Source organism: Triticum urartu, chromosome 4A (genome assembly GCF_056163025.1).
Source record: "Triticum urartu cultivar PI428250 chromosome 4A, HENAU_Tu73, whole genome shotgun sequence".
Classification (NCBI taxonomy): Eukaryota; Viridiplantae; Streptophyta; class Magnoliopsida; order Poales; family Poaceae; genus Triticum; species Triticum urartu.
The window spans coordinates 616,391,999-616,415,447 of record NC_141876.1 but is presented as its reverse complement, the minus strand read 5'-3'; the positions used below and the strand labels follow the sequence as shown (position 1 = coordinate 616,415,447).

Sequence of the window (23,449 nt, the reverse complement as noted above, 5' to 3'; positions counted from 1 at the left end):
GATAAGGTATAGTGAAGGAAGTGTCAACGCACCTTCTTTATAAACGTGTGTCGTGACTCGCGTGATAACCTAGTGACGTGCCCGCGTCATCTCTATTGACACAGTGCTTGCGGCTAATCCCACCACGCGCGGCCTATCACCTCATAAATAGACAAGGATTCAAATGCTCGCGTCAAAAAACCCGTACGCTGTCGCTCGGCGGGTGCGGGCGTCTGCTATAAAACGACATGATTAGGATCCTTGAGTGCATGCGAAAGATCATACTGGTCATCAAATACATAAATGTTCCCGAGTATCTCCATATGGTCCTCTCAAATCTCAAAAGAAAGGATCAACATGAGGCACTCACCCATCAAGATCAAAATCAAAGAGGAGAAAAAGATGTGTGGAAATTCTTGAGGGAGAAGAAAGAAAGAAAGAAGAAAGAAGAAAGAAGGAAGGAATCCATCCATGAGAAAAGCCTGACTGAACCCAAGCAAACCCCTAGCCTGCTCGGCCCAAACGCAGGGCTAAAGGAGAGGTGGGGTCCGGGTGTCATAGAGACGAAGCCCTAATCGGTGGCATCATCGCCAGAGCCCAGAGCCGTCCCCCCTCCCCATCCCTGGGATCACCAACTCCTCTCCCCCTCCCTCCCCCCGCCGCCGCCGCCATGGAGCCCGCCCCCGCGTCGCCCGATCCGGCGCCCCGCTCCCCGGCGCCGTCGCCGGCCAAGAGGTCCGCCTGGAAGCAGCCCTCCCCCTCCGCCGCCGCAGCCAACGGCGCCCCGCACGCCGACGCGCCGCCGCCGCCGGCCGTCATGGACGCCGACCACTGGCCCGCGCTCGCCGACGCCGCCAGGACCAAGACCCTGCTCCCGGCCCCCGCGCCCCCCTCTGACTCCCCCAAGCCTCCCCCGGACCCCGCCAACGCCGCCGCCGCCTCATCGGTCAGATCTCTCTTTCCCCTCCCACTCCCCCTCCCCCTCCCTCTCCCCCCCGCCGATGATCAAGATGGTGCCTTTCCCGCCGTTCGTTCCTTCCTTTGTTTGCGCGATTGATTCGGTAGCTGTGTGGTATCTTGCTCTTTCCAGGCCATGGCGAACCAGTCCAACTCGCCCCGGCACGGCGGCTCCGGGACGCACCACGGCCGCCACAAGACGGCTAGGCGCGGGGGCTCCGGCGGCAGCGGCGGCGGTGGGGACCACTCCCCGCGGGATCACCAGGAGAGGGGCGCAGGCGGCTGGGACCATGGCGGCGGCGGGAGGGGTGGCCAGAGAAGCCACCACAACAACGGCGGCAGGAGGGGCGGTGGCAACGGTGGCCCGGGCGGCCCAGGAGGTGGTGGAGTTCCTCACCACGGAGGGTTTGGGGGCCGCCGGAGAGGCGGGTTTGATGGTGGCTTCTACCGTGGCCCAGCAGCAATGGGCATGGGGCCGTACATGCGGGGGGCACCGCCGCCGCCCCCTCCGCTGACCGTCGCTCCTCAATTCATGGGCCCCCCTCCTCCCGGCTCGCATGTGCGAGCCTTTGCTGGACCGATGATGGCGTTCCATGGTGAGGTTTTACTTCTCTCGTATTGCAGATATCGCATTGCATCTGCTTTTAATGCTGCTGATGTAGTGATGTACTCCATAATCTGCTGGTATTGATCGATTGTCACTATGGTGTGCCATGTCCAGATATGCCATCGCCCGTGTCTCCTGTTTCCCCAATGTACTTTGTTGGGCCTCCGCCGCTTCCGGAGGCTCTCAGGGGAATGTTCGCACCTCATATGGTCGGGCCACCTGCTTATCCCTACTTCCAGCCCCAGGCTGAGCTTGAGCCTGAACCTGAGCCTGAGCCTGAACCTGAGCCTGAGCCTGAGCCCAAGGCTGATCCGGATTCTGAGGCTAATCCCCGCCAGAAGCTGCAGAAGCAGTTTGAGTTCTACTTCAGGTTGTTACACTGATTTTTTGCATCATTGAGTTAACTGTCGGCCTGTGGCTGTACTTCTGTGTTGCTGATACCCATGTTCTTTGATCCACAGCAAGGATAACTTATGTGGAGATGTTTACTTGCGGCAACATATGGATGAGGAGGGCTTTGTATCGGTCCCTTTTATGTCAACTTTCAATAAGGTCATCATGTTTACTGTTTTTCCTTAACTTGCCTTTCGAGACCGCCGATTAACATATGTGTATGTACTTTTTCAGTCACCATGCCTTTGCGTTGCATCATATTAAATACACTAGATTGTTGATCTTTTGATCTTTATTATGCACATGAATGTCGACTTCTGTTTGTAATTGCATTCTGTTCTGACTAGGTTATATGAGATGCTAGTAACTATTGGCTGCTGGATTTTCTGTTAAGCTTTCTTTCAGGCACTATAGATGCTTATTCTCTTCAAAATAAATTCTCTGGCTTGATGTTAAAGTAGTGATTTTTTGGTTGGATATTTGCGATTTTGCATCTGGTTTTTAGAACGACGGAATATTTCCTGCTCATCCCAGGCGTGGTGTGTTCCTCTCTGTGCCATCAGTTGTGTTGGGAGATGGTGCTTTATAGGAAATTGCTTTATTCTTCCTGGACCAGCATGAATATGCCTATCATCTTCATGTCCTTTTCTGGTAGATTGTGTGAGTGGTAGTGCCTTGTGCGTGTGCATGCTCGAAGTAGTATGACGGAATATTTTCTGCCCATCCCAGATGTGGTGTGTTCTTCTCTGTGTCATCTGGTTGTTTTTGAGTTGGAAGATAGTGTTTTATAGACAAAGTGTTTTTGAGTTGGAAGATAGTGTTTTATAGACAAAGTGGTTGGACTCCTCCCTGGACCCTGTGAAAGCGGGAGCTATGTTCTACTGGCTGCTCTTAGATTGTGTTTTAGCACGAATACATCTCCTTTTTTGTTAGATTGTATGAGTGGTAGTGGCATTGTGCGTGTGCATGCTTGAAGTCAGTTTAACATGCCTTCGTTGTTTGTTGGGATGCTTATTGCTTTACACCTATTATATATAGAATGGATGCCTGCATACAGTTTTGCTGCAGGTTGAGTATATTACATTGATTGACAAGAGAAGAGGTAGCGAGTAGCAAGCTATATTGTGATTGAACTTAAGTATTTATGTCAGGAGTGCATTACCATGTTACCATGCATTGATTATGAATGCCAATCAAGTATCAGGGCACTTGTGTGTGTTCTATTTTTGGCAACTTTTCTTTAGATATTGATTTTAAAAAATCGAAGTCTTTACCTGGGGACAGGTATCTGATCTCTATCTGAATTCTGGTTGGCTGTAATGTAGGAGTTTAAGTATAGCAGTATTGAATACTCCCTCTGTAAACAAATACTGTATAAGACGTCTTATGTTTGTTTACGGAGGGAGTATTTAAAGAACATTGCAGTTTTGTGACAATAACCAGACATAGTAGACTCAGCTATTTTGTGCTAAATAAAAGTAGCATGTGATTAACGTACTATTGCTCCCTACACCACTTCTCATTGATAAGAGCCTGTAAAGTGTTGAAACATATCATTTCCTTTGTTGTTTATTTCTCTCTGAGGTATCACTGTGCTCAAGTACACTCAAATTTTTTTCATACTGCAATATTCTTGTGCGACTCCAATGGACTGGCAGTAAAATAGGGAGTACAAAGACAAAGGATGTGCTGTGTGGATAGTTTGTAGGTTAGCGGTCCTTCATTCTAGGTTGTTGTGGCAAGGCCATCCAGTATCTAATTTCACAAGTGTTCTGTGTTTTTTAGTTAAATCAGATGTGCAACTCTCGCTGTAATTTTTCTGCATACGTGACACTGCAGGCTTTTAGTTTTCTCCTTTAGTTGATCATGCACTAGATTATCTGATGAATCTAGTCAACCTTGTTGCTTTGCTTTCCCTGTTGTTGCCAATTTTTCCCATTCACTATTTTTATTTGCGCGCTTGTGCATCCACAAAAAATGGCAAGGTACTTGGTCCTTTTGTTTTATGATGATACCATATGTATATACACCTATTCTGTGGATGTAAAAAGGAGGTTCAAGCTGAATATGTTTAAGAAGTCTGTGAACCGTGCTGAAATATCGTTTTTTGCAGGTCCGGGGAATCACTGCCGATATTCCTAATGCCAATTTGCAGTATATAATAGAAACAATTCAGTCCTCGTCTATACTGGAAGTGAAGGTACATACTATTACTTCACTCCTGTTTCAGCTATTTGAGGGCAAGTGGTGTGAACTATCGCATCTGTATGATATGGGGGTTCCTTCAATGCCCACAAATAAAGCATTTAATTTCCATTTAAACCGCACTAGAATAGTTTCCGCATTCATAAACATTCAACTAGAGTTGGTTTGGGACTCGACCAATAGTTAATAGCATTCATGACCATTGGACTAGGAATATTTCTGGCATTGATAGACACTGGGCTAGAATAATCCATTCCCTTCTCTAATGACCGAGTATTCAAACTTTTGAGACATAGAATAGTTTTTTCCACTAATGCAGGGCCTCGGTTTCTGTGTTGATGCAGGGCGACAAAGTTAGGAGGAAAGATGACTGGGACAAATGGTTAATTCCGAAAGAGAGCAACCCTAATATTCCGTCAAGCTCTGCAGCAGCTGTGCCAAGCCCCAGCACCAATGTGAATGATCTGACAGCACAGCTTGGAGGTGTGGGCCTGCAAGAACCAGCTGGCCCTAGTAGCACGGTGGACCAGAACCATCATGAGGTAGTCCAGAATGGATCGGCTTCCAGCAATAACCCAGCACCGGCAGCTGAAGAAAGCGCTGGTCAGCGCTAGCCACACACCGTCTCGTTATCACACTATGACTGCAAGGGTTTTTGTCCGAGCGCGAGTGACGAGAGTAGAAATGATGATGATACTTTGTGATTTTTGGAAGGTGGTATGCTTGCGGGGTTGCATTAGACTGACAAGCGGGTTCGTTTTGCGGGGTTGATGTGGCTTTCTGGTTATTGGTGAAAATCGGCCTACTAGCTGAAACGATAGGCGGCCAAACAAAAAGGTTTATCGTGTAGGGGGGCATCAAACGCGATGAGGGGGAGAAGCTGAAGAAGAGGATGGAAAGACGCTGCTGATTAGGGCTAGTTGCTTAGTGTGCGGTTCCCGACCGCTGTCGGTTATTTTGGCTATGTGGGTTATTGAAGTCCAAAACTCTGTCGGTTTCTTCCCCCCATTTGGATTGGATGTAAACCTCCATTTTTTGACGGAGGAGGATGATGTGATGAACTTTCTTGTCAGCTGTTTCGCCAAACGAGAATGTTGTACAACTCCTTGGTGTACTATTTTACAGACATTTCCTCTCGTGCTGTGTTTGGTTGCACCCTCCCGTGTGGCTCTGGGAAACGTTGTTGGTCGTGTTGTGTTATTGCTTGCTTCTCCTGTTGATGCATTGTTGCTCTAGTTTTTGGTTTCCAATTGCTTACGGTGTGCAGATGCTTTTGTTCTGCATCTGCGTGTCATTGGGTGGCGCTATGCTGGAAGTATGATGTATGCAATCCCAATGGAATTCCAGCAATTAGGATGAGCATGCAGTGGCGAGAAGCTGGAGCTACCAATACACGATCCACCAACAGTTTAAACCGTGAGGTACACCATGGGCAATGTAACCATGTGTGTGCTAATGCTGAATATTCTGATGGAGGCATCGTGCATTTAGGATGAGCGTTGCAATGCTGGCAATATGTATGCCATCTATATGCAGACCATGTTTTTCTTTTTTCTACTCTGTTCAGTTATTTTGATATATACCCCTAAAAAAGTTATTTTGAGATATATGCAGTAACAAATTCATTATAATAATACTGTAAAAGAGAGGAATTTCGCCGATTGGGATGAGCATACAGTGGTGACAAGCTGAAGCAGCTACACCTAACAGTATAGAGTTACTAGAATCTAGCTACAGGCCATACTGATCAACAATTGCAGCTGACGGTTGAACGCCAATTTCTGATGTTCTACCAAATGTTGCTTAACACTAACATGGGTGACATTGTGCACATTGTCTCTTCCTCTGTATCTGTAGACAAGAGAATGTAAACAAGGCACCTGAGGTATATGCTTTACGGGAAAAAGATCTGCAGAAAAGTCCAGCAAAAAGGAGCCGGAAGTGGAGTTTCTACTCCCAGCCTCCCAGGTGCATATATACTCCTACACAGTAAAATGCGAAAAAATAGTAAATATATTTTTAAAATCTGATTTTGTTTTGTAACAAATATAGCTGAATGTTTCGCCTGCATGCGCATAGTCCGGGAACAAAAATATATTTCCTAATGCTCTATGAAAAATAGACACAACTGATGCTAAAAAAAAGAGAAAAGATAATTTCGAAACCATTATATTTTGGAGCACTGTTTTTTTTAAAAAAATCAATGTCATTCCATCACAAAAATTTGCATGCAGTTAAAACATTCAGCAATGTTTATCCCCCAAAAAATATGATTTTATTTTTCAATTATTTTGCTATTTTTTTAGCATTTCACTGTTCATCCACAAAAAAGACACTTCCGCAAAGGACCATCCAGGAAAAATTCGGGCATCCAGGAAGAATTTGACCGTGTCTAGCTAGGAAATAGATGGACGATGAGGTAGTTAGGTTGGGTATCACATAGATGAGGTTTCAGAGAAGAAAGAGATGTGGTGATTGAGTGAGGGCATCACACTGCAGGCCTGAAGATTGTGTAGGTGAAAACATTGATGTGTTGCTTTCTTGTCCAAAGTTTTGTCCCATCATATGCAAGTTCTTATGCACTACCGTTTAGACGTTTTCGACTTCTAGTCAGATGTAATTTGGCATAGGACTACGGGACATGCCCCCCCCCCCCCCCCCCCCCCCCCCCCCCCGCGGTGCATAGGTCTAGTTTCTTCACAAAGACCAGCTATACATAGGTAGGTTTCGATCATGTTTAGGTAGGTTTCGTGGTCATTAATGAATTAGTTCTCTCTCATCTCCCTTGTCCAAGAAGATTCCCAAAAAATATGCTAGCAATTGGTAGAATTTTCAGAAAAATGTCATATTTGTTTGAAGAGAATAAAAAGAAATATTGAGAATCGAGTCTTCGTATGGTACCCCCCCCCCCCCCCCCCTCCCTCCATAAGCTTTGAGAAGGGTAATTTCATCTAATAAAAATTGTATGATTTTTGGAAATCAATGGACTAATTAGTCCCTATTTTTTAGGTGTGTCGGGCCTCTTCGTGGTTAGGACACATATAGTGGTGCTAACTTAGCAATACCACGTAGAATAATTGTTAAAGTTGGAAGAGAGAAGAATCAACATAATAGTTTTGTCTTCTCTTAGCTAGTAGGTGATCTCTTAATAAGAAATACAGTACACAACATTTTTCTTCATTGTATAATATATCTTCTCTTAGTTACATATTTTCCGGATTCAATTTAATCACCCATAATTTTAGGGCCATACAATCATTGATTGCTACACAACGCCAAGAGATAATCCATTCTAGAACATGCTTGTTTGTCCTCTTTACATGCCATTCAATATTCTCCCTTTGTCTAGCGTCGATTGTATTACTAGCGTTTTATGTTTTCTCGTTAATGTTAGGTGTATTAGGGGATAGATGCATAGTGAGCCAATCCATGTACTCAATCCGATCCAAATTAATTGTCGCAGACAATTGGCAATTACTAACTTGGATCGAGGGAGTACTCGTTTGTATGACCAACGACTCCATGAAACAATGCATGAAGCCTTATAAACTAGTGTAGGGTTCTTAGATTGTGTGTGTTCCATTTTGAAGCAAAACTATTGATAATGTACATGTATGGCGTTGAATCAACTGCTTAATTTAGGAACGATTTAACAACCAATTGGGGGAGTCACTGTCGAAAAAGAATTCCTGGCTAGCCTCTTAACTACTAGTTTCTTATCATACATGGCCTTTCATCTTGCACAGCTCCTAATTAAGCAAGAAGTAGCATGTAAATCAGAATCGAGTTTCGGCTGCCTTAGAACGAGGAGCAACGGTGATATACATGGGCTCATAATGTCATCACATTGCCTTCGCAGAAGCAATTTTGCACGTTCCATGTTTCCCTGGATCGACATAGGATAGGAGATGCGTCCCGACATATATTCTTCGGAGTACACGTTGCATTCTCAGAGTGGTAGACGCACCTGCCCTTCTTTTCAGAGTAGTACATTAATGGTGCCACATTAAGGAGTCTGTTGGGGGCACACTATGTATGTATAGCCAATGAATGAATGCACATGCATGCATGCATGGGCTGCAACAACGAATGTTTCTCAGTCTCAGTGACTTGCTTTCATGCATCATGTATCTCGAATAGTTTGAACTGATAGGGGGCGACTATTTGACAGTCTGAAAAAAAATTAGAGCCAGTTAATTTTCTCAGCCGTTGATCAAAACCCAAGGTCTCCCCTCCATCTTCTTCCTCTAGATTTAATCTCCACTCGAACCGGAGAACATTCTTCCTCCTTCTGCCGCTCTCTTCCCTGACTCTCGTCCTCTTGGCTCAGCCTCGCCGTGGTGCCCCTGTCCGCGTGTTGTCCTCGGTACCATGTCTCGCCTCCTTCTTCCTTCTCCAACGAAATCGAGGAAGACCAATTGCAATTCAGGCAAGTTACAAATAGCTACTCCCTCCGTTCACAAAGATATGATGTTTTGGATATTTTAGTATGGACTATATACAGACTGAAATAAGTAAACAAACACTAAAATGTGTCTATATATATGTGTGTGTGTCCAATTCAGAAAAAAGTCAGAACACCTTATAATTATGAGCGGAGGGAGTACTGCGGAAGAGATAAAAAAAAATCAACGAATTACTTTGATGAGGAGTACATGCATAAGCATGCAGTGTCCCACCCATCTTAATTCCAATTGATTGTTCTAGCTAGATCAACGCAGTACAAGCAGTGTACCACGGCGTCCACCCGATCTGCCTCCAGCTATATGATCTGCAAACAGTGCACATTCACATGCACATGGTTCTCGTTCCCGATCCATCTAAACAAGTCGTCAACGTACTCTACTTTATCAATGGAGAACACGTACACATATACATACATAATGGATCAGTAATGAATGCCCACCAAAGTTGGTGAAGAGATGGATGGATTATTCGATCTGTCTGTCCGGCAGGAAGAACATGCAACCTGTCCAGTGTTCAGCTTGCTGTCGGTGCACACATAAATATACCCATTTGATGCACGCAACAGTGCTCCTCGTAAATGCAACGCGTTGATCTTCGACTAATCGATCGATCGATCTTGCACCGTGCATGCATGGCATGCACCATTGCTGCTAGGTTGTAAAGTCATGGAACCCAACATGCGAGAACAGTTCCCGGGGACGGCCGGCACTGTGCGCGCGTACATTCTCTCCATTATCTGGCTTAGCTCACGATCTGTGTACCCATGGACAGAACGACGTGTATAAATAGATCAGATCGAGCTGTGGCCGCCCTGCGTTGAGGCCAGTTGATGATGATCACGTTGGGGAGCAAGATGATGATCACCACCCGGTGGCGGCTGCTCGTGGCGGCGGCGGTGGCAATGGCGATGGCAGCGCCGGCGATAGTGTGCGGGAGGGACCTGAACCAGACGATGACGGCGCAGGCGGTGCAGCAGCAGCAGGGGAGTAGTAATAAGAAGCCGCTGGTGACGGCGCTGATCGTGTTCGGCGACTCGATCGTGGACCCCGGCAATAACAACAACCTGCCGGCGACGAGGATGAAGGCCAACCACGCGCCCTACGGCAAGGACTTCGCCGGCCATGTCGCCACCGGCCGATTCTCCAACGCGCTCCTGCCCCCCGACCTCATCGGTACCTACCTGCTTACCTCCTCCCCTCTGTCTAGCTCGAGTAACATCAGTAGCATGCATGCATGCATGCGTACGTCACTTCCTGCATGCAAAGAAAAGTGATACTCCCTCCGGATGTCTTTCAAAAAAAAGATACTCCCTCCGGATGCATAGGGCGAAAATTTAGTATTCCAAATATATAACCTTATTCTTTGATAATTTTCTCTCTATTTTTTATGGTGACACGGTCTTTATATAACCTTATTCCTTGACAATTCTTTCTATTTCTTAATGAAGTTTAGTTGATATATCGAGGTGATACAACCGCATCGAAGGAATGCCGGTCTCTACATAGCACGATGTACACAAACAACACAAGAGAAAATAAAAGATCGTTTTACACAAGTAATAAAAAAGTCCAGCCTTTTTATGGGTTGACCATTCTTTCTACCGAAGAAGCATATGCATAAATTCATTAAAGAACTAATCTCTATGCACTATGAAAGTAAGATAAATTCAGACATATGATTTCTAAATATATACTTTTAGAGCTCCGCCAAAGCTTCGGGGAGTACACATCTCCTCTTGCCTTCTTTCTGATCTTCCTATCGACATTCTCGAGTGGCCCACCGACCAGAGATACTGATGAGAAGGGTATTACACTTCCCCGCAAAAAGAGGAAGGGTCTTACACTACTTTCGTATATTGGTAATGTTCCTTTAGAGGACCTGCCTTGTGTGAGTATTGTCCTCTCCCTAGTGCTCAGTTAAAAATATCGTCCAGGTCTTGGGTTTAAGCTAGTAGGAATATGGTCCTTTTCCACCTTCTTCCTCCTTATATCCATTGGCCTTGTCAATTCACAGCTGTCATGCAACTATGCCAAGTGTGCACTTCGGTCACACCTTCCCTCTTCTGGTCTAAACTTGAGCCTATGTTGCCAATGTTTGTGTTGCGGAATATCAAAATGTTACATTGTAATCATATAGAAAATGCAATTCCACAAATAGAAGTCATACAAAACTAATAGAAATAAACAAATTACAGTTAACAAAAAATAACCAGAATTTACAGTTAACAAAAAAAAGTGCATACAGAACTAATAGAAATAAAAAAATACAGTTAACAAAAATAAGCAGAATTTCTCAAAAAAGCGGCCCAAACTTCACAAAAAGTGACTGAATCACTCTTTTAGAAAAATGACCGAAACTTCAAAAGGAAAACACTGTAGTTGAGAGTGTGGTGTAATTAAGCATGAGCAGTTCAGTGGAGAGGATATATTCTTCCTGTCTGTGCAGGACCAGTCCGTCCAACTCCAATCAGTGCTGCATACTCCATGGATTTGTACCTTTGCTCTTCACCTTTATGACCCGGCTACTTACAACAAAGTGACTGAAAATTACAAATAAAAACAAAACAAACATAAAAAAAGTGAAAGCACAGTTATATTTAAAACAAAGTGCAATTGCATCAATACAAAACTAAAAGAAATAAACAAATTACAAGTAACAAAAAAAAATTACTGGAATTTTACATGTGACTCAACTTCACGCCAGTGGCTAAATCGCTACATGTATAATAAAAAAAGACTAAAACTTCAATAAAAAAGAGGCGCTCCTTTACTTTTAAGCATGAGTAGAAAGATAGAGTATGTAATTAAGCATGAGACACTGGTAATTGTTCAATAAAAAAAGACCGAAACTTCAATAAAAAAATGGCCTTGTGCCACTTGAGTAGAGAGAGAGGGTGTGTAGTTAAGCATGACCAGTGCAGTAGAGAGGATATATGCTTCCTGTCTAGATCTGCAGGACCCAGCAGTCAGTCCAATCAGTGATGCATACCCCATGAATTTATACCTTTGTTCTTCATCTTTATGACCCAAGGTTCATAGGGTAGAAAAATCGTAGGAATAGGAAAGTCATAGGAAATGAGATGACATGTATCTCAAATCCTATGAGTAGGAATAGGAAAAGAGATGCCCTTTGATGCACATCATAGAATTTTTTCCATTGAGTCCAGGCTAATGTTTATTTTCCTATGAAATGTGGAGGATGGGAAGAATTCCTTCATAGGAATAGGATTTCATTCCTACAAACCAAAGGGCTCTAAAGGAATTTTTCCTATAGAAATCCTATCCTATGAAATTCCTACAAGATTCCTCTAAATCAAAGGAGGATTCCTCTAAATCAAAGGAGGCCTCAACTGTTTCACTTTGGAGTAGTTCTCAACTTATTTTAGAAGTGATCCATTAACTACTTAACATTTCTTCGATGATTAATTACTTGGGAAAGTTCTGGCTACACCCAGACACACTGCACCCATGACCCATGCATGGTGAACAATAAAATAAAATAAAACAGCAAAAAAAAAATCAACAGGTTCTGAAACTTTGTGGCTTAGATTATGACCAAATGGTGTATGTGATTGAAACATTAGGTGCAAAAAAACATTCGCAAATCTCCATGTAAACAAAGAAAATTCTGCTCAACAGTGGACAAAAATTTGAGCACCACTGCAAGCCACATGTTATTTTACTGTTCATCGTGGTTGTAGTGTGCCTGCTTGACTAGCATGTTAACTTCTGGTTTAATACATTCAGCTCGGAGGCTTAACTTGAAGCCTCTTCTTGGTCCGTGGCTGAACGTGGAGCACACGCCGGAGGACCTCCTCACCGGCGTCAGCTTCGCGTCGGGCGCCACCGGGTTCGACCCGCTGACCCCGCAGATCGTGAACGTGTTCACCATGGACCAGGAGCTGGAGTTCTTCGACGAGTACCGGCGCAGGCTGGTGGGCATCGTGGGGGAGGCCGAGACGCGCCGCATCATCGCCGGCGCCTTCTTCTTCGTGGTCACCGGGACCGACGACTTCGCCAACACCTACTTCATGACGCCCTACCGCGCTGGCGACTACGACATCCCGGCGTACGTGGACCTCCTCCTGGTCGGCGCCGAGGCCTTCCTCCGCAACACCAGCGCGCGCGGCGCCAGAAAGATGGGCTTCACGGGGATGCCGCCCATCGGGTGCGTCCCCTCGCAGCGCACCATCGGCGGCGGGCCGCGGCGGCGCTGCGAGGCCCGCCGGAACTACGCGGCGCTCATGTACAACAAGGCGCTGCAGCAGCTCATCGACCGGCTCAACGCCGACCCCACGTTCCACACCCTCGTCGTCTACTTCGACATCTACGACATCATCGAGGAGCTGGCCGTGCACGGAGACCGGTGGGGGTTCACGGAGCTCACGCACGGCTGCTGCGGCTCCGGGCTCATCGAGGTCACCATGCTCTGCGACACGAGATACATGGGGGTCTGCGACGACGTGGACAAGCATGTGTTCTTCGACAGCTACCACCCCACGCAGAGGGCGTATGAGATCATCGTCGACCACATCTTCAAGAACTACGTGCCCCTCATGCATCTCTGATTTGATTGGCCCATCCATTCTTGTTAATTTGATTACGGACGATGCATGATATTGTTGTACTATCAGTGGAATGTAGTGATACTTCCTTATATTAATTAGCTTTTACGGATTTAAGATGCTGTCGAAGACGATAATGAATGATTCAAAGGGTACCTGCATTCTCCTTTTTACATTTTAACTGTGACCCCGTTAGAAAATATTGCTACTTTTTACCCCCTCCGTCACATAATGTAAGACGTTTTTTGACATTAGGGTAGTGTAAAAAACGATGAAGTACTCCCTTCGTCCAAAAATACTTGTCGGAGAAATGGATAAAAATAGATATATCTAAAACTAAAATACGTCTAGATGCATCCATTTCTGGGACAAGTATTTCCGGACAGAGAGAGTATGTTTTAGCTGTGTGAGAAGCTGAAAAAACCTTGAGTTATATACTACTCCCTCCATCCTGAATTAGCTGTCATAGATTTGTCTAGATACAAATATATTTAGATATGTTTTAGTGTTAGATACATCCGTATCTAGACAAATCTAACACAACTAATTTGGGACGGAGGTAGTAATATTTATTATTGGCATACCAAACACATGCCAGAATGACATGGCATTTAACTTGATTAACAACTCAGGCCCATATTTGTTAAGGATATATCCGACTAAAAACAGAGAACTGTCAGGTTGACCCAAAAGCTTAAGAACCAAAACTGGGCTTGGGCCTCACTTTTCAGCCAGCAGCCCGACCAATAAGCCAAAAGCCCAAAACGAGTGGGCTTAGCTATTTTTTTTAGGTAAAATAAGCATACTACCTTTATTTTATCCCAAAACTAATATAGTCATTATTCAATACGAAAAGAGCTGTTTAGCATGTTATAGCACCACATGAGGCTTGAGCTTGCAATTTTAGGACGAGCTTTGTAGAGCTCGGCCCAAAACCCGACCTGGCTTGGCTATGCCCATGTCTATATCTGACATGGCACAAGCAATTTGGTATGGCTAGCCGCACTGATTTGACATAATTTGATACAATTTCATTGAATTCAATTTTTAATGAAAATTAAGTGAAACTTGCATTTTCTTGTGTTACTTTGCATGGTGAACATTCCATTATTTTGTTACCCGAAAAGTAAGCATCGGGCAAAGTCAAATTTTGGAATACACTCTAATAAAAAAATTGCATCCTAGTTGAACTAATGATAATGTTTCAATGTCCAAATATTCGAGAAAATACCGTTTGTTGCTCTAACATTCCATAGCTTTATATGCTTGTAAATTTGAATAGAACATTCTTTGGTTTGCTCCTATATAGAGAAAGGCAAGAGCTGCAATATATTGCTTTTGTAGCTGTTTTTTAGGGCAATTCATTTTAGCACATAATTTGTTATTTTCCAAGGAAGCAATAATGCTTGTCCATTTTAAATAAACTTACAAACATTTAGCACATAACTTGTTTTTTTTCTAGTACTTGCCGGGGAAGAAAATTAATGTATCAACCATTTCACTCTTTAATTATCATGATGTGCGGTACTTGCAAACTCAAGTAAATATAATCTCTTGTTTGCTCATGTTATTGTGGAGAACAAATGGAGATGCTTCGATCTAGTTGTCTATATGGGCAAAATATAACATTGTGTAACCAAGTACCACTAGTTTTCTACTGATTGGCTAGAATTTTATAACAAGATTCATGTGAATTGAAAAATTAACACCTTTTTATCAAATAATGCTTGAATTGTGGAAGTTACTGGCGGTATATGTTCTCATATTGTTGGATGACCATCGTAATATAGGCCATACTCCCCGCCCTCTTCATAAAAATTTATGGACATGTCCAGAACCTTGACTACCACATCATCAAAGGTATCCAACTTTTACATCACTTTTGATAAATTGTTTAGTATTTCTAAAAATGCACTGTTCCACAATTAGGAAAATAATATGTTTTCCTCGTCGAAACATTCGAGAAAATGTGACACTAATCTTGCATTACCATGTGCTTGTGAATTTGTACAAAAGCAATAGCTCTACAAATTTTTTAAACCCTCATTTTGTTATTTTCATTAGGCAGTGATGCTCATTTCCTGTCGAGATATACAAATCTCATTCATGTTTTTATTGCATTGTTTGCATATTAGTCATCATTTTTCTGTTTACTTCCTCGCTAGAAAAGAAAAGCCATTTTTGTGTTCCAATTGTTGGGAAGCAAAATATCTATGAGCCATTTTGCTAATCTCACAGTGCATCAGCTTTGTAGACCCAAGTAAATATGATCTAGCTAGAATCTGCCCATGTTATTCCAGATTAAAATTTGAGATGCTCTCAACCTATTTACCAACATGGAAATAAGTTTGTCCAAGCAAAAGTACCATGCGGTTCTAGTAATGGGCTCTTATTTCTGGCAAACTTTTTGTGAATTTGAAAAGTTAACTCGACTTCCATCGAATTATGTTTGAAAATTGAAAGTTGTTGGTGGTGAAAACCTAATACTTTTGGATTAATATCATCGTAGTTCATATTGCCCCTCCTCTTCCCGCTAAAAAGCAATCATGCAGGTACCCAAAACCCTAAACATCACACCATCAATGTCACCCAACTAGTTCAAGATTTTAATGTAATATCCCACACCTCGCTTTAGGCTGCTTTCAATCAAACTTAAGTATGGAATCTCTCCCTTAGTGTCATTCCAAGACTATTAATGATTTTTTTTGTGTGGGGAGACTACTAACGAAGCAAACTCGTACTCTCGGTGGTCCCGGCACTCTTTGTGACACACTCCCTTTCCTAGCGGTCATTGTCTTCTTAACCACAAGACTGTTTAAATATGAAAACTTTGATAGTGCAACTCGATATATTATCGCAAATAGTCTTCTCACCTTTATTTATTAGGATTGTTAGGTTTTAGAGACCCAAAGTTGTTTCTTTAATTCCATAGAAAAAGGTACCATGGAGTTTTTACTTATTACCCTCTAAGGTTTGATTTTGTAAATATTTTTCTTCCCAATATAGGTTACTTTGGGACAAAAGTGTTAGTGAAGCGAGCACGTAAACCTTCATAAACACTGTTCAAAATTTCTAGAATAGTTTCTTAAAAATTTTGATCATTTCAGCAGGACCGAAATATTTGTAAGTTCAATTATTTGGAGCAAATCCAAACTAATTTCAAATAAGATATCAATTATGTAAAACTTCATTAAAATCTGGTGAATAATAAGAATTCCGGAAGAATTTCAAAAATTCCAGACATCCCTCGAGATCCGAAATTTGTCTCTTTCCGAAAATTTTAATCCTTGGTCATGCATGAGTGGCCTACAAGCAATATAATGACGTGTTGTCGGTTGGGACAGATGGGAGAACACACAAGGCAATGCAAGCCACTGAAGGCAGTGTAGTAGTACATCTATTGCCCTGTTGAACGGTCTTAATTCTTGTCAAGTGGGTCGATCGGCGCATGCATGTGATTCTTCACGTCCATACACACATACTATTTGGGCAAAGTGAAAGCAACGGCGAGCGGTTGCACGTAAAGGTCAGGGACAGGCAGATGGATGGCTTGCTAACCAACCTGCATGAATGCATGCATGATGCACGTCTGGCTCCTCCTCTTCGAGCTAGCTGCTCCTCCCCTCCACGTCAAGTCACACACGCCATTAACACCTCCCTAGCTAGCTAGCTAGCTCATCGATCCATCGATAATTCGACATAGATGGCCATCTATCGAAACTAAAACAAAATGTGTAGTTGTGCACTCTGTCTTGTCTTGCTTCAATCGATTCAGTGCCGGTTAACCCATGCATGCATCCATCACGTTCAGTTAACTTTCGTCTAATCTTGTACTTCCTCAGTCTTAAAATAAGTGTCTCAATTTTGTATTAACTTTAATAAAAATTTATAATATTAAGATTGAGACACTTATTTTAAAACGGAGGGAGTACTCGGTACCAGCTAGCTATCAAACCTAATCACATGCAAACATTTATTGAATCGTCTATGTGAGGTACACATATACAACTACATACATGTAGGATAAGGACTGCCGCCGGTCCGCCGCATGGATGGTTACATCAATCAATAATTATGATTAGAGAATGATTATGATATGATATATGAGGTTGTACGTGACCAACTAGCGTATCTTACTCATGTGCAGTGTCAATCCACATTCTGCAGTCCTTATCAGCTAGCTAGCTAGTATATTACAAACTTTTTTTGGTTGATAGATTGCTTGCCACATTGGCCATGTGGTAGCCATATCTATAGTTATATTTGGCCAAGAAAATTTATGCATATATAGTTTGATATATGATCAAGTCGATCAGGACCATCAATTTAAGCCGATCGCCATCGGGCATGCTGGTACGAATATATACATCTTTTACGTGGAAAAATCGTCTAACCTAATGCATGCACGGTCAATGAGCTCATTGATGAAGAAAATTGGACATGGAAGGCGGACCTTGTTCGACAAAACTTTCTTGCTCCGGATGCAGAAGCCATATTAAACATACCATTGCGCACTGGAGGTGGGGACGATTTCTTTGCTTGGGCTTTTGAAAACTCAGGTGTGTACACTGACAAGTCGGCGTACCGTGCTCTCGTGAATCAGAAAGAGCGTCATGCTCTAGAGGAAGAGACGGCTACCGGTGCCTCAAAATTAGAACAACAGATGTGGACATCTCTGTGGAAGCTCAAAGTTGTGCCTAAGGTCAGAGTCTTCTGGTGGAGAGTTCTTCGCGGGATCCTCCCTGACGAAGCAACCCTTCAGCACAAACATATCAAACCTCTTAGCCTATGCAATGTTTGCCTGGCCAAAGAGGGGGATCTTATGCATGCATGCATTGGTGTCTTGTTCCCATGCACACAGATTTTGGGATGAAGCGCAAACCTAGTTCGATCTCCGACTCCCACGCTTAAATCCAGCCACCTAGGCGCGCGATATCTTATGTGATGATCGTTTCTCGGAACATGTGAGAGAACAGATTGTGTCGGTGATATGGGCTATTTGGCATTCGCGGAATCGATGGACTCATGAGAAGGAGCGTGTGGATCCAGTGTATTCCACTCGACGCATCCGAGAAGATTTGGCCTTGCTGGAGATTCCGATGAAGCAGGCTACCTTGTTCCTAGGACATGGCTGGGGTCACCCAGAAGCGGGACTTGTCAAGATAAATGTCGATGGTGCAATCAACTCGGAAGCGCGATTAGCCGGAGCGGGTGGTGTTGCTCGTTCTGCTACGGCACTGCTTGCTTCCTGGTGCAAACCGCATGTCGGTGTTACGGATCCTCTCATTGCTGAGGCCTTGTCACTACGAGAGGGAGTTCTCTTTGCTCGTCAGCGAGGCTACTCACATGTGACATTGGAATCCGACTGCCTGGAGATAGTGAATCTCTGGAACACTCGTCACGACTCTCGTTTGGTTGTGGCTCCTTTACTAGTAGAGATTGGCGAGCATGCTCTGTCTTTTGTTTCTTTTGTATTTCAGCATGTATACAGGCCTGCTAATCTCCCGGCCCATCTTTGTGCGAAGCATGCCAGCACGCTGATGGTGACCGAGACTTGGTTAGACTCTACACCCTCGTTCCTGATCAGTAGCCTGATGGCTAATGACCCTAGTAGCGTTTTTGTTTGGATAAAACTCTCACAATTCCCCGCAAAAATAATAATAATGCATGCACTGTTTAATTAAGGGGCTATCAAGGCGCCATTGACACTCCAACTGCACGCAAGTTAGTACCACAGTACTTCACACTAGCTTAAACTATAGCCCACTACTCGTTGGAGGGACACATGTGTGTGTATAAATAGGGTGGCAGAGGCAGAGTGCTTGGTACACAGTGCATAGGGACATCCTCCATTGCAGCTAGCTAGCTGCATTCGGTTGAGGCCAACCAGCAACCACACACCACAGCTCATTACTCACTAGCAGCAACGATGAGGAGGTTGCGGCTGCAGCAGGTCGCCGTCATCGTGGCGGTACTAGCGGTGGTGCGGCCGGCTCTGTGCCGGGAGCAGAAGAACAATGGGACGGCGGCGGTGGCGGGGGCGGGGGAGGGGAAGCGGAGTCCGAGGGCGACGGCGGTGATCGTGTTCGGCGACTCGATCGTCGACCCGGGGAACAACAACAACCTGCACACCCAGATCAAGGCCAACCATCCCCCCTACGGCAAGGACTTCGACGGCCACGTCGCCACCGGCCGCTTCTCCAACGGCCTCGTGCCGTCCGACCTCGTCGGTACGTCCGTGTCCATCGTCGTCTGTCTGTCCTTATCACTGTGGTCGTGGTTTGTCTAGGGTCACTATATTCTTTCTTTTTCATGAACTGTTGTTTTGGACATCAGCATAGTATCAATACATGTACAAACTCCATAAAAAGTTATGTGTTAATGTCAACAAATAGTCGAGACTTGTCGCAAAGAATAAAAATAAATATTCGAGACACATTCACACATATCTTGGTTCAGTTCCAAGTATCCATCACACTTATACTATATAAAATTTGAATACTGAACCAAGAACAATGACTTAACGCAATCGGTGATATATTTTTTTATCAGTAGCAAAACATGGGTATTTTGTTGGTAGGGCATATCAAGCAATTTTATTTGGAAGTGGGCATGATGTGCCCACGAGATAGTATAATCTTGAAGGAAATATAGGAGAGCGGTCATATGGCCCCCGGGATAAACAACTGGATGACAAAAAAGTTTTAAAACATGCACGTGTTCAGATCTTTAAAACATGCCATGGAAAAAAATATCGTGGAAAATTCCACAAGTTTTGTAATGTTTATTTAAATCTAGTGATGTAAAATGAAAAAATAGCATCAAAATTTATTTTAGCACAAAAACTTGTCGTTTTCATGAAAAAATAGACCCACACAAATACCACATGTATATTTACATGTGTAACATTTTAAGAAATTTGATATTTAAAAGATCATTTTATTCCACCCTGCTAGGAGATATCTTTTTTTCTGAGAATGCTGGGGAAATATCTGGCCCCACAATTAATTAACTTAGGTTCTCTTAGTTTCTTAACATAGGTCACTCTTATTCTAGGCGCTGAGCGAAAAATTATCACTAAAACACACAGGCTTGCCGCATATATGCCGACCCAGCTAGCGCCAGCTCGCTCGCATAGAAAACCAGCATTACATGGCTCCATAGAAACCAATCATGTTCGTCTAAGAAAAGAGCCACTAGAAAAATTAGCATCACCTGGTTCAGGGAAAAACCGGCTATGCTTTTTCGATAAATTTGAAAAATTTCATAACTTCTAATGAAATTTAACGAATAATTTTTTCAAGAATTTTATAAAGTTCATGAATTTGTAAAAATATTGAGAAATTTTAAAATGTTTTGGAATTTTAAAGATTTTGCATGAGTTTTAAAAATGTTCAAAAAATCAAGAGGATACTCACGAACTTTGAAAATGTTCACGAATATTTTTCAAGAAAGGTCATGGAATAAGAAAAGAACATAATACACCGAAGCAAAACGGTGAAAGTGAAGTCAGACAGATAAGAAACAGAAAAAAAAAAGAGAACAACAGAATAAAAATAGTGAAAAACCGCAGTAGAAATTCGAATAAGAAATAACTGGAAAACTGGAACAAAACCAGTCAAAACACCCAACGAAACAAAAAGAAACAGAATATGGGCTGGGCCATTACCCAGCTCAAGAGCATGTACCAGTGTTTTTTGCGGTTGAAATATTCATGTGTGATTGAAAAATCTTCACGCGGCTAGGAAATGTTAATGCTGTCTAAAAAATTAGTCCGAGCAAGTTTCTAAAATAGTTCATTATATTCAAGGAAATTTTTGAGAAACTTAGAAAAGGTTCACCTGTTTAAAGAGTTTTATCCATGACATTAAAAAAATAAGGACATTGTAAAAATTCCATAGCATTAAAAAATCATGACATTCAAAATATTCACACTTTTGGAAGTTACATTTTGTGGCATTTTAAAAAAATTCATGTAATTTTGGAAAAGTTGGAGCAATTTTAAACATATGTTCATAACATAAAAAAATGTTCTAGTAGTTAACTAATGTTAACGCATTTAAAAAACAATGTTCATGACATCTAATAAAATGTTCAATTTATGTTTAAGAATGTTTAATTTGTATTCAAAAGATGTTTAATGTGCACTTTGCGAATGTTCAACACATACTCGGATAGAACGTTGAACATTTAAAAAAATGTTCAATGTGTATCTAAAAAATGATTGTTTTGTATACGGAAAATGTTCAATGTGTGTTAACAGTTGTAACGTGTAATTCAAAAATGATAGAAAAAATAAGATAAGATCAAATGTTATAAAATGAAAAAGTGAAAAAAAATCAGAATGAAAATTGGTAAAAAGATAGAAAAGAAAAAACGCGTTAAATCTTCCAAAAACCAGGTGGAAGGATCCGCAAACTGGTCCTTCGAAGCTTGCAAAAACAGCTTGGTACAAATTAGAGCCGGGCCACTTTTAACGATCACCATAGTCGAGCACGAGTTTCGCTTGTAGTAAGCGATGTATACGGCGAAGACTACATTGCATCTCATAGAGTCACGGTAAGCGAGATTTAGCACTAGCACAAGTGTAGTCTTAATTGATTGGTTAGCTGCAGGCCTACATGCTCAGTATGCCTTTTAAAACATGTTTAGTAAACTTTGGTGAATAATTTAATCTCTTTACTTAGTTTGTGGCCTACTTTGCGCTTTAGAACTTGTTTAATAAACTTTATGGCTAAGTTAATCTCTTTAATTGATGGGCCGGATTTCAGCCCAGAAACTTCACGTGAAGAAGCTGGTTGCTCCGTGGCTCAATGTTGACCACACTCCAGAGGACCTCCTCACCGGCGTTAGCTTTGCCTCAGGAGCCACAGGATATGATCCCCTCACTCCAAAGATCGTGGTATGTATTCTCACGGATCCTTCAAACTCAACCTCAACTAATTTTTTTGTAGCTGGTCCAATAAATGAAGTTGTATTGATCTTGCTGATTTCTACACGTAATGCAGAGCGTCATCACGCTTGAACAACAACTGGAGTACTTCGATGAGTACCGCGGCAAGTTGGTGGCCATCGCCGGCGAGGAAGAGGCCGAGAGGATCATCGACGGCGCCTTCTTTTTTGTGTGCGCTGGCACGGATGACGTGGCCAACACCTACTTCACCACTCCGTTCCGAATCCTGGAGTACGACATCCCGTCCTACGTGGACCTCCTCCTCGTCGGCGTGGACAAGTTCCTCCGAAGCGTGAGCGCTCGTGGAGCAAAGCTTATAGGCTTCGTGGGCCTTCCACCTATCGGGTGCGTGCCGTCGCAGCGGACGGTCGGTGGCGGGTTGCACCGTCGCTGTGAGCCCAAACGCAACTACGCGGCACAACTCTACAACTCGAGGGTGCAGGTGCTCATCAACGGGTTGAATGCGGAGGCTGGGTTCAACACCCGTGTTGTCTACTTGGGGATCTATGACATCATCCAAGAGCTCGCCGAGGGCGGGGAGCGGTGGGGGTTCACGGAGACGACCCGCGGGTGTTGTGGGACTGGGCTCATTGAGGTGACGAATCTCTGCGACTCGAGGTTCATGGCAGTGTGCCAAGACGTATCCAAGCATGTCTTCTTCGACAGCTTCCATCCCACGGAAAGGGCGTACAAGATTATTGTTGATTACATTTGGGACACCTACGGCTACCTCCTGCAACCCTAAGTGGAGTTTCTCGACATAGATTGAGCGCCAAGGATCGACGAACAAAGAAATTGTACATGACATATATAGTTGTCAAGAGATTTCCTATTATTGTTTGAGATCAACTTATGCATCATGACAGTGATCAGTAAGTCGGTGGGTTGGTCCGAAAACATGGCAAAATATAGGAAAAATATTCTCTACTCCCTCGAGTATATATTTATTACGATACCTCCTATACCTCCTATGCCATATATACTTCTTTCTTACTCCGGAAATACTGCGTTAGCTAGTAACCACTCTCACTTGAGAGTTATATAGGAAAAGGAAATTGAGTCTATGGTTCACGTAATTTGCCCGCATACTTCCTTTATGTATAAAAATAGTTACTCCATTGTAAAATCTAATGGGCCCGGTGACAAATTTTCACAATATTCGTGTGAGAGTGGATTTTCTGGAAACCCGGCAGTCCAGCATCGCACCGAGATCATAGAAATTTGAAACTTTGCAGTTCAGTAACACGCTAGAAGTAAAATCTTTAGACATGTTTGCCGGATTTTTGTGTGCACCACAAATAGAAACTAAAAATTTCAATTGCAC

General features: G+C 43.1%; 3 protein-coding genes across 3 annotated transcripts; all 3 read left to right on the top strand.

The window, feature by feature from the left end:
• The first annotated feature begins 585 nt into the window (after positions 1 to 585).
• Positions 586 to 5,277, top strand: LOC125555017 (uncharacterized). The gene is made up of 6 exons (XM_048718339.2): positions 586 to 925; positions 1,070 to 1,532; positions 1,658 to 1,913; positions 2,005 to 2,095; positions 4,050 to 4,136; positions 4,486 to 5,277. Exons 1-6 carry the CDS (start codon positions 650 to 652, stop codon positions 4,753 to 4,755), a joined length of 1,443 nt encoding a protein of 480 aa, XP_048574296.2. The 5' UTR covers positions 586 to 649; the 3' UTR covers positions 4,756 to 5,277.
• A 4,036-nt stretch (positions 5,278 to 9,313) lies between these two features.
• LOC125553268 (GDSL esterase/lipase At3g43570) lies at positions 9,314 to 13,347 on the top strand. Its single transcript, XM_048717077.2, has 2 exons — positions 9,314 to 9,780; positions 12,355 to 13,347. Exons 1-2 carry the CDS (start codon positions 9,438 to 9,440, stop codon positions 13,173 to 13,175), a joined length of 1,164 nt encoding a protein of 387 aa, XP_048573034.2. The 5' UTR covers positions 9,314 to 9,437; the 3' UTR covers positions 13,176 to 13,347.
• Positions 13,348 to 19,015: 5,668 nt separating this feature from the next.
• Positions 19,016 to 22,997, top strand: LOC125553267 (GDSL esterase/lipase At5g42170). Its single transcript, XM_048717076.2, has 3 exons — positions 19,016 to 19,402; positions 21,944 to 22,074; positions 22,181 to 22,997. The coding sequence occupies exons 1-3, from the start codon at positions 19,102 to 19,104 to the stop codon at positions 22,868 to 22,870; spliced, it is 1,122 nt and encodes a 373-aa protein (XP_048573033.2). The 5' UTR covers positions 19,016 to 19,101; the 3' UTR covers positions 22,871 to 22,997.
• The last annotated feature ends 452 nt before the right edge of the window (positions 22,998 to 23,449 follow it).